The sequence below is a fragment of the Echinops telfairi genome, unplaced genomic scaffold (genome assembly GCF_000313985.2).
Source record: "Echinops telfairi isolate 266 unplaced genomic scaffold, ASM31398v2 ScPeMD7_23;HRSCAF=83, whole genome shotgun sequence".
Classification (NCBI taxonomy): Eukaryota; Metazoa; Chordata; class Mammalia; order Afrosoricida; family Tenrecidae; genus Echinops; species Echinops telfairi.
Window position 1 is genome coordinate 73,727,368 of NW_022103920.1, and position 11,454 is coordinate 73,738,821.

At 42.3% G+C, this 11,454-nt stretch overlaps 1 protein-coding gene across 2 annotated transcripts in view; it reads right to left on the reverse strand.

Annotated features, from left to right (window-relative positions):
* AGR2 (anterior gradient 2, protein disulphide isomerase family member) overlaps positions 1 to 4,457 on the reverse strand; it is a 14,017-nt gene extending 9,560 nt beyond the window's left edge. Inside the window, exons 1-4 of one of the 2 annotated variants that reach the window (XM_045289001.1) lie at positions 4,385 to 4,457; positions 979 to 1,124; positions 715 to 778; positions 548 to 600 (exon numbers count right to left, since the gene is read on the reverse strand). In XM_045289001.1, the coding sequence (XP_045144936.1) occupies positions 548 to 600; positions 715 to 778; positions 979 to 1,117 (256 nt within the window). In that variant the 5' untranslated portion in view covers positions 1,118 to 1,124; positions 4,385 to 4,457. Of the gene's footprint in view, positions 1 to 547; positions 601 to 714; positions 779 to 978; positions 1,125 to 4,249; positions 4,290 to 4,384 lie in introns of those variants that run through there. The other variant, XM_004702705.3, reaches the window with a different exon arrangement.
* Between the last annotated feature and the right edge of the window lie 6,997 nt (positions 4,458 to 11,454).

Genomic DNA, 11,454 nt, shown 5'->3' on the forward strand with positions numbered 1-11,454 from the left:
GGATGTCATTTCACCTCTGATGAAAAACAACGTGGACACGGGACTTATAAACCTCGAATTATGCATTAGATTCTGGGTGGAGAATATGACTATAGGGAGGCTACTCAGGTCCCCATTATTCGAGGCAAGACATGGGATTGGTAAAGTACAGACAACACTAATTACAGGACCTAGGACAAAAAGAAAGCACAAGCCAGTTGTGAAAAAACATTAGTAATGTCCAAAGCAAGGGCAGCAAACCATTAAAGTGTGGGACCTTAGAGAAGCTTAGTTGGCCCTGAATTTGCAAAATATTTGCTGATGTTTTGAAAAAGAGAAAGATACACCTTACAGCTTGGTGTGGTTTTTTTTTTTTTTTTTTTTGGTCTGTTTTTTCAAATTATAAAGACATGGTTAATAAACAACATGTGGCAATATCTAAAAATTCAACATAAAATAGTATTTCTTACTCAACTGAGCTAACTCTTATGGCTACAAAGATGACTGGTCTGAACTCTGCCCCTAAAGCTAAAAACGTATCAAGATTACATTTTGGAGGAGAAATTACCTTGACTGTGAGGACACTCATCCAAGTGATGGATAATCATCAAGGGCTTGTTGCTTTAAGGAACAAGAAGATGGAATACATGTTAATGGACGTCATGCCATGTTCCAGATCACTAGAGGGTGCTCTTGAGAGCACTGGCAAGAGGTCTTTGGAATCCTGGTCTTTACCTTGTCTTGGATTTATACAGAGCTTCTTCATATGTCTGGGTCCAGATGAGTTGATCACCCCAACCTAGAACAAAAGCAACCAGCGAACATAAATCTGTTGACAAACAATGGAAAAACTGCAATAAAGACCCAACCATACTAGAGAAGAAAGATCCCAAATAGAAACATACAAATTATGCCAAATCTAGGACACATATCAAAATATAGTCATCACACAAGTTGCAGCATGAGTTCCAAAAAAGCCAACAAGAAGTTGACTTCTACCTCGGGAGAGGGTCTGAGGCAGTTTGGGCCGGGGGTCTTTTGTGTCCTTTTTAGCTCCGGGTTTCACTGTGGTATCCTTGGCTAGAGTATACGAGAGGGCCACCAGGAGCAAGACTGCTGACACCGATATCTTCTCCATGGCAGATCTGATAAGGGAAACAAAGTCAATGAAGCAAGGCTGAATAAGCCTTTGTCAGTGTAGTGGTTACATATTGGGCTGTGATCTGCCTGGTGGGCAGTTCAAAACCACCAGCAGCTTCATGGGAGGAAGACTGGGCTTTCTACTCTGGTAACTCGTTCGTTACAGTCTCGGAAATTCACTGGGGATCACTATGAGTCAGCATTGACTCGATGGCAGTGAGTTTGGCTTGGAGTGTCTTCAGATGGCATCCCAACAGTGGGATACAAGAGAAACCGAGGTTCTGCTATGACTGAGCACATGCGATTGTCACAAAGGCTATCTACCACAAGATTATTCTAAGAAAATGTGATATGTGCAAGTGTCTGTCTCTCCCATCTTTGTATAGGTCCATATGCTATAGGTATAAAAGTGTAGATTCATATAGAGATAGATATCTATATAGAAATCTCTGTATAAAGACTTAGCTAGAGGTAATTGATCTTGACTGATAATATAGATGAATTTTAAATATATAGTAGAATACATATAACACATAAATATATAGTCTAACAAAATAAATGATATACATAGTAAAACCTGCAAAAGCTGGAACCTGTGTAAGAGAGAAACCCATTAGCGAAGGAAAGTTAAAATATCTTCCACTGAAATGAACAACAGAAAAGTGGTAAAAGGACTTCCGGGACTAGGAAGCCTCATCTTTCTCCTGTGAACCGTTGGTGGTTTTGAACTGCAGACCTCGCAGTTAGCAGACCAGTGCGTAATTATGACACCACCAGGGCTCCATATTCAGGGCAGTTCATGCCACTTACATTGAAACATTGTGTTTAAAACAATATAGTATTGAAGGCACCTTAGGGGTTCGCTCCGTTTTTCACCTCCCCAATGCCTCCTTGTCTAAGGAAGAACCTCAAACAGTGAGAGAAAGTGTTGGCTGTTTTGCTGTGTGGTTCCCATGTTTTCATCCTGAAACTGTCCTAAACATGCACAGTTCTTCAACCTTCAGTTAACATGGGGACATTGCCTTAAGAAATGAGAGCGGAGTAAAACAATTGCTTACTTTATTTAGAACCTGCCAGCTTTGTCACTTAATTGATGACTTGTATCCTCTAATTCTCTTCTTCTGTCTGACATGTATACAAACACTCTATTAGCTCCGAGTTGAACAGAATGCACCACGTGAGTTCCTTTCAGTGGCTCTCTGGCTGGGGCTGTCTGGATAGGTGGCTGTGAGCATGTACTTTATGTACAAAAATATTCGATGTGACTCACGAAACAGAAAAACAAACCCCACTGTAATTCTGTTAAATTCCTTTTTTCCTTTCCAGTAACCTACACTTAATTCTTATGAAATCAAATAAACTCTGCAAAGGAAGCCCAATGGTCTGATAGGTTTAATGGGGATCTTTACCAAACTCTGATTTTTAAAAAGTCCTTGCTAAATTATCAAATTCCAATGGCTCCCAGTATTGAGCTAACCAATTATTGCCCAAGCCATTGTATGTAACTGCAAACCATCTTACTCATGAAAACAGGAAAGCAAGAAGCTGAGAAATATTTTGTTTCTTGATTACACCTATAAAGAGGCAGAATTGAGACACACACACACACACACGTTTGTTTCAAACACAATGTATAAGAATTGCTGAATGCAACACTAATCTGCTCTGTGAACCATCACCCACTTCACAATGAAAAGTGGGAAGAAATAGTTCCTAGAGTTCTACAAGGGTCCCTAGTAGCACAATGGTTAAGCACTTAGTTGCTAACTGGAAGGCTGGCTGTCCAGACACATCCACCCAGCCTCGCCTCAGAAGAAAAGAGCTGGCAATCTGCTCTCAGTAAGAGGACAGCCTAGAAGTCCCGCAGGGGCAGTTCTACTTGGTCACCTGGTGTCACTCTGAACTGAAATTGACCGAATAGCACCTAACCACAAATTCTGCAGAAACAACTCAAGTCCACAGTCGGCCAGCACTTCCAAGTCTTCTGCATGAATATTTGTTTTCAATGGAAAAGAGGAAATCCCAAGAACTTCTCCGTGAGAATAATTCTACTTTTGGAATATTAACTCAACCAGAAATGCACTGTGGCAAATACTGTTTGAATATATCTATCAGTATTGATCAATATTGGATTCTGTGTTTTATTTATAACAGCAGCATCTGTAGATAATAAACATTTGAAAATATAATAGCAAATTGATGGTGAAGGATTTTACTTATTTAGTCCACTGGCAGAACTTGCTTTGCAAGTGGCTACTAGAACCCCTCACAATCACCCTGCAGCTTTCAGGTTGGAGCAATTGGTATAATACACTCATGTTCTGTGGCAGGATAACTCAAGGAAGGCTAATGTAAGTCCAGCTGTACAAACATCCTGCTCTGGGCTAACTTTCTGAGATTCTGCCTACCACGTTTTCATAATCCGGGTAGACTCTGCTCTGTAAACTTCTTGCTTAATCTCCTGAACCCACTCAAAACAGGGTGCCAACAGAATGGAAGCTATTGATGATTTGGAGAGACATCCTATGAAACCAGCCTTTTGCTGGCCACTTTATTCTTGATCTTTAACAAGGAATGAACTAGCAGGAGGTTTGGGTGTTCCTATTTATCAACGCTGCAGGGAAGCAGCCAGCTCTCTCCTCTAACAGCCTGCTCTGTGAACTTAAAGACCAAAGAAGCAAGAAGACCATTTTTACATCAGACTGTTTTCTCATTGGTAATACATTTCAAGTGGGCAATCTGAGCTGGTGTCTGTCCATTTTAGGAGCTGGTGGGAGAGCAGCAGACATCTGATGGTGACTAAGGAAATCCCTGGATGGGCTGGCACTCTCCCAGGCTTGCAAACTCTTAGCGTTCACTCCCATAAGCCTCCTTTTGCCTAAAAGAGAAAGCAGCTCAGGAAAGTAACATTTTGTCAGCTTCAATCCCCCTCCCACCCACCTCCTGCAAAATGACCCCAAGAAACCCTTGCGTGGAAATTCCTGTTTGCCCTCTCTACCTTCTACTTCGTTGCCCGGAGAGCTACCACATTCTCCTCTGGAGAGGTCATGGCCTGAAACTTTGCAAAGCAGCCAGAGGCCAGAGCTCATGGAAGCAGGTGCCTTTCCAGAGCTGTTTTCAGGAGCCTTACCTGGATTTCCCCACCCACCTGCCTTGTGCGCGCTGGCCAGGATGCGGTCCAACCTTCAGACTGTGTCAGTGAAGTCTGAGCCTCTATTTATGCCCCAGCGCACACCTCAATCCCACCCACCCGACCTGTATTTACCTGTTGCGAACTCGGAAGCTAGCCTCCCCTTTTCCAAACGGTTGACTTCCGGGGGCTAAAGAGTTCTTTGTTTTCAGAATCGTGTTGCTAAAGGGATGCTTTTCTGTATGCCTGCTTTTGACGGTTTGTGAAAGTATATTGCAAAGAGACTTGGAAAAGATGGGCAGAATGCCAACTCCAGGTAAGCTTGAAATGAAGAAATTTGATTTGCCTGAAGGCTGATCTGTCTTTACCTGATTGGCTGGGGTTTGTGGTTTGTAAGTTTTTTTTCCTTCCCCTCCTTCTTGGGCAGACTGCATCTATTTCATTGAAAGCACACACACGTTGATTCAGAATTCTAATCCTTACAGTGATAAAGCCTGTTTGCATTATTTTCCCTGGTATACTTCTTTCTGGCAAAAAAAAAAAAAAGTATATTCATGATAGAAATTTTAAAGAAAAAAGTCTAGCTCCCCACAATATTTCAAAGCTGAGGAAGTTATTAAAAAGGGACATCGGAATGCCATGAGCTTATAATCATGGTTATTGGAGGTGTACAGCAACTTCCTCCCAAAGAGTTCAGAAACATGTCACAGTGATTTTCTCATGTCATGGAAACTTCCCTGTTAGGTGTGCAGGAAGTCATCTGCCTGATTTTCAGACCTAGACATTAAGGTTTATAATTTTTCATCAATTAAGTTTGCAATAATCATGATGGTCTTTAAGACTTTGGCGCGTATATGCTCCGCGACACTTCCAGCTCTGCTTTGCTCCTGGGGCTGTCTGGAATCCTGACACACCCGGATGACAGGCGTTTGACGGGAGATGCAAGCCCTATAGGTGTGATTTTTGAAAATGAGTTAAGATCATTATATTTCACAATGTTTTGAAGTATTGGGTATTGGGGAGTTTTGCTGTTTGTTGTTGTTGAGTCTTAAACTCTATGGACAAAACAGTGACTCCCCAAATAATGATTTTTTTTCAATTTTGACTGAAAATCATGATTGAGTTAAACTCTTAAAATGGAAACCAATCCAATCCAACTGCTGTGGAAGCATTTCTGACCCCACAGGCTAGAGCAGCCCTGCTCTCGGTGGTTTCTGGGGCTGTCACTATTGACACAGGCAGACGGCTGCATCTTTCTCCCATGGAGCAGCTGAACCCTTCCGAGAAGCAGCCCCACACACATAACCCACGGTGGCACTCGGGCTCCTTTACAACTAGAGAGGTCTGTGTATGATCCTTTAGTCTACTCAGCCCTTCTCAAACCAAATCACTGCCATCAAGTCATTGCTGACTCATAGAGAACCCCCAGCCCCCACCCCCAGTGGGTTTCTGAGGCTCTAATTTTTTACAGGAGTAGAAAGCCCAGTCTCTCCTGCACAGTGGCTGGTGGTTTCAAAGTGCTGACTGTGCAGATCAAAGCCCAATTTGTAACACCGACACCACCAGGGCCCCTTATTCAGCCCTTATGATTCAAGTCAAACCATTTGCTTTGTACCTGAAAAAATAAAGGTATCAGAAAACATTAATGGCTTGCCGAAGGTCTCATAACTACCTTGTGGAAGAGGGGAACCCTCTGGTCACTATGTGTTCAGAGTGGGACATGGATGGGATTTCAGACTAGATTTCTAGTCTCAGTCCTTCTGCCAGCATTCTCTCATAGATGATTTCCCATCCATTAACCACTGGGCCAACTCAGACGCAGAGAGGCCCAGATAGGATCACTGAAGCTGTAAATCTTCCTGGGAATAGGTAGCTTCAACTTTCTTCTGTGGAGCAACTGGTTGATTTGAACTGCCAACCTTGGAATTTGCAATGTTTACTTGACCGCGCCATCAGGATTCCTTTGATGAATTGTTGTTGTTGTTATTGTTAGGTGCCAGATAGAACCCATGACGACCCCGTGCCTGGTCCTGGGCCATCCTCACACTTGTTTCTGTTCCTGAACCATGGACGTAGCCACGATGTGAAGCCATGTCCTTGAGGACCTTCCTCTTTTCCACTCCCCTTCCACTGAGCCAAATACAATGTCCTTCTCTTGGCACTGATGTCTCCTGGCAACATGTCCAAAGTATGGAAGATGACGTTTTGTCATCTTTACTTCCATTCTGGCTGTACTTCTTCCATGACAGATCGCTTTGTCCTTTTATCTATCTTTTTAACAAAAATGTATTTATACTTTTAGCAGTCCATGCATGGCACTTTCAAAATTCTTCTTCACCACCACAATTCAAATGCACGGATTCTTCTTCAGTGTTCCATCCGCATTGACCAACATGCATAGAAGACAATTGAAATCACCATGGCTTGGGTCAGGCACACCTTAGTCCTCAAAGTAACATCCTTGCTTTTCAATCCTCTAGAGAGGCCTTGTGGAGCAGACTTACCTAATGCAACTCATCTATTGATCTCAGGACTGCTGCTCCATGAGCATTGCCTGTGGATCCAAGCCAGACAAAATCCTTGACCACTTCAACCTTCTCTCCATTTATGTTACCTGTTGGTCGAGTTGTCAGGATTTTGGTCTTCTTTACACTGAGTTGTAATCCATACTGAAGGCTGCAATCTGTGATCTTCATCAGAAACTCACAGGGGCAGTTCTATGCTGTCCTATAGGGTCCCTGTCTGCTGGCAGTGAGTGAATGAGTGACCTAATCTCATGTCCATACCATCCCAGTGTGGATCAGAGTCACAAACTCACAGCAAAAAGGCAGTCCTTATGGAGCTCCCTGGCCACAGATCATGACGGCATAATGGCTTAGCACTTTAATCTCAGTGTGAGGCAACTAGGGTTTTGTAGATGATATGAATGAGCCTGGAGATACCCGGGTGAGGGTTTTTTCTTACATGTTATCAAACTTTCCTGCTTTCAGCAGGGTGTGTGTTGTTTGGGATTTGCCTGCCTTTGTAAGAATGGGTTGCTATTAGGCAGATACCCTATCCTCTGAGTTGAACTTCATCTTGTGATTCATAACATAATGCTTGATTAACAAAACTAAACTTGATATGAATGAGCATAACAGTGGTCCTACTAGATCAAGTTAGTTTTAAAGATTTTTTCTTTTATTTTAGGCATTTTTGTCACTTTTTGCTTTGAAATATTTTTATTTAAAATATTCAAGCATATTTTAAAGCATTTTATTTTCTATTTTTGAGTACAATTTGATGATATAATAATTAGCACTTATCGGGCAACCTGTGTACACTAAGCACTTGATGAACTTGACTAAATCCTCAAATATATAAAATTAATTTCTTCATCAAATATTTGTCAAACCTCTAAGGGTAAGTAAAAAGTATTGCTATAAAATCATAGAGACCTTCAAACAAAAATAGCCAAACGTGAAGCTTTTTCAACATATTCTTCATCTAAGTCTCTACACCTGCTCTGTAGGTGATGTTCCTGCTTTCCTAAACAGAGCATTCTGTCTTTGGCTTCCACGCCATGCCCCAACAGCGGCGTGGGCATCCTTAAGGAATTCAGAGTGAGTTCCTTTTCAGCAACGAGGAATAAACTATGAAGTGGGCGAGGTCAGAGTTGGCTGGAGATGGGCTCTCCCAAAGGAATGCACCTCTACGCATGCGCAGGTGCATGGCTGGGGTGGGGCAAAAAGGATTAGTTCAAGTTTCCTGGTCTCTTTCTCACCAGTGCGGGTTTTCAGGTTTCTTCAAAGCCCCCAGAACTAACCTCTGTCTTCATGAAAGTCTTTCAAGACAGCCCCTTGAGAGATCAGTCTCCCCAAATAATTGCCAGAAGCTTCCGAGTGGGCTTCTCCCCTTGAATTGAACTGGCTGAGGAGATCCTCTCAGAAGCCACTGTTTTTCCTGTTGTTGTTATTGTTTTTGAAGAGCTCTTCACAAGATTAAGACCAGTGCGTTACCGAGAGAACTGAATCCATTCGCCGATCCTAGCAACATCTTTAAACAGGTTTTGTTAGGGATAAGCCTGTACAAGTATGAACTGAGACGCTAGTGGAAATACCTTTTTTTTTCACTTGCATTTACATTTTGTAGCAAATGATACAAAACGTAGAATTAAAGGCATACAGATAAAAAGAGACATGGTCCTTTCTTGAGAGAAGCAGATGCGTAAATCGATGATAGTACTGTGGAAAAAACACGAGGAGGTTTGAGGCCCTATCCCTGACATTCAGCTACTTCCTATTAGGGTGAAGCACTAAGAAGCAGCCCTCCCAAAATGACCATCCAGTTGAGAATAGCCTGCCACAACAGACAGGCAAGTGCTACAGGCATCAGACCTCATTTTTCAGAGAACAGATGCGAAACTAGGTCCCCCCCGCACCCCGCCCAGAGTGAAGACGAGTGAAGAAAATCAGGAAATTCTAGGAGCTAATTTGTTGCAAAGACCAACGGACCAGGTGAAGCAGAGCCTCTACTTCCCTGAGACCAGAACCCGATGAAGTCCGGGTACCACAACTACCCACTCTCACTGGACCACAAGAGAAGGTCCTAGAGAGAAGGGGTGACAAATTTAGGACAAAATTCAAAATCACAGCAAAGACCAGACCAGCTGGTCTGATAGTACCTGCTGGAGCATCCAGACTACGGCCCTTACACAAACGCCTCAAACCTGGAACGGAACCAGCTTTCAAGAATCAGCTTTCAGCCAAATCCTACATCTGCCAAGCAAACAATCACACCATAAGAAAGGTAATCCTGAGACCAGTCAACCTGATGAGACCAACAGAGCTGCCTCACTGCCAAACGAGTCAATGCTGACTGATAGGCATTTCCAAAACTGTACCTATTTATGGAGTAGAAAGCCCAGTCTTTTCGCCAAAAAGCTGCTGGTGGTTCTAAACTACCGACTATGAGGGTGGCAGCCCAACACGTACCCACTACACCCCCAAGACTCCTTTAAAAGAGCTGGGATTGCTCCAAAACAAAGCTCAGCAGGCGGAAAAGGCAGGGAGGGAGGAGGAATGGAAACAGAATCACAGAGAACAGCGCTGTGGTCCCGTGGCGCTTACACGAGCAGCTCTGCGGGGCAAAAGATGGGCTTTCCACTCCCGAAACTCAGGGGCTTTCTACCCTGTCCTGTAGGGTATGAGTCGCCATGGAGTCGATGGCAGTGAGTTAGACATTTTTGGTAATTAATATCATGAAACACATAACATGTAGATTGCTGAGTGGTAAGCTGAATTGTTCTGTAAACTTTCAATACAATAAGGAGTTTTGACGTATGGCAAGGGTTTATTTCCACTTGAGTTTATGCTTAATGTTTTAGAAGGACTTTTGTTCATAGAAATATTTTTTTTTCTAGCTTCTTGGTTGGTAACCAGTGTATTAAATTTAAAACTTGAAAACTTAGATCTTCCTTCAATTTGAAATAGGGAGCTATTGGGACAGAGGAGTAAGCAGTAAATAAACTCATAAACACATCCAAGGCAGCTTCTCTATGAATGCTTATCTTTTTGAAGATGGGCCTTTCTGATTCTCACTGCCACCGAGTAGAGCCTGAGCTGCAAGGGACACAGTTCGAAAGCACCAGTCACTCCGCAGGAGAGAGATGGAGCTTTCTACTCCTGCAACAAGTTACAGTCTCTTGTTTTGGTAGCAATCGTACAATCCTGTTTGATGTGATTAAAGTGTGGAATGGCCTGATGTCTGGATTAGCTCCTAATACAGTGGTTTAGGGAAATAAAAGTTACAGTCTCGGACACTCACAGGGGCACTTCCATCCTCTCCTATAGGGTCACTATGCGTTGGGCATTTATAAACAAAACATTAATTTTATTATTTTGGAATTTAAAGTGGACAGCCTGAGGACATAATTAGATCTTCCCATTGAAGTAATATGTTAGTAATGAATGTGGTCATTAAAAAAAATCTGGGTTTATTAATTACTGTAGCCACACATGAAGATAGGTTTCATAGGCATTAAGGAAACGTGTCCTTAGCAGCTGGAGTATGACCCGAGAGTCAATATTACAAGATGACTAATACCCGCTTTGGGGTGCGGCTCTGAACAAGCAGAGCTGTCAGGGCCTCGCTCCTCTACGTGGAGAGGGACTGTTTTTCCAGAGCTGAACTCGTATCTTCTGAGATAGTTTTATTTTGACTTAAATTCTAGGAAATTTATTTTTTTATTTTTTTAAGGAAATTTCTCCTGATAATAATTTTCATTTTTGCACCTTTTGGCCCTGTGGGTTTCCAAGATGTTAACTCTTTTTTTTCTTTTCCTTTTTAAAAACAGTTTTATTGACACTTCATCCACATGTCATACAATTCAATGGTTCAATCATATCAAGAAGAGTTAGCTTCAGTCTTTTAGCTGTGTATTCTTTTTGTAAAACAAATTTTTTAATAAGATAGTAACTCTTTAAGGTAGTAGAAAACCTTATCTTTCTCCCGTGGTGGTTTTGAACTGCTGACCTGGAGGTTCGCAGCCTACCATGTACCCACGATGGGACTGGGGACTTTATTTAAATCACTCTTTCCTGCTAAAAGTGAATTGATAGCAGTGTGGTCATGACTAGAATTTTCGATCTTAATATCTAGTCATATGACGAACAATGGAAAAATGGGTGAGGGAAGATATAAGATATGGACAAAATAATCCATAACTTATCAAGGGTTCATGAGGGAGGGTGTGCAGGGGGAGTGAGGGGAAGAAATGGGGAGCTGATATCAGGGGCTCAAGTGGGAAGAGAATGCTTTGAAAATGATGATGGTGGCATATGTGCAAATGTGCTTGACACACTGGATGAATGTATGAATTGTGATCAGAGATGTAAGAGCTCCCAATAAAAGTATTTAAAAAAACGGCATGTATTTTGTAGGAAAGAAAATGGTAACTGAATAGCAGTGTACTATGAACACAGATATAGATCAATACAGGCAACCCCCCAGTTCGGAACGAGATCAATTCTTAACTGTGTCTTTAATAATTCACGGGCCAGTCAGAGCAGGTGCACAGCAGTTCTTAGTTAGCCTAACCTTAGTGCATCAAAAAAGAATCAGATCCCTTTCCAGGCTTCATCTTCGAGTCCAAAGCAAGTCCCCCGCATTTTGCTATTCAGAAACTAGACTCAACAGGAAAGTAGCATACTGTTTATAGCTTTTTC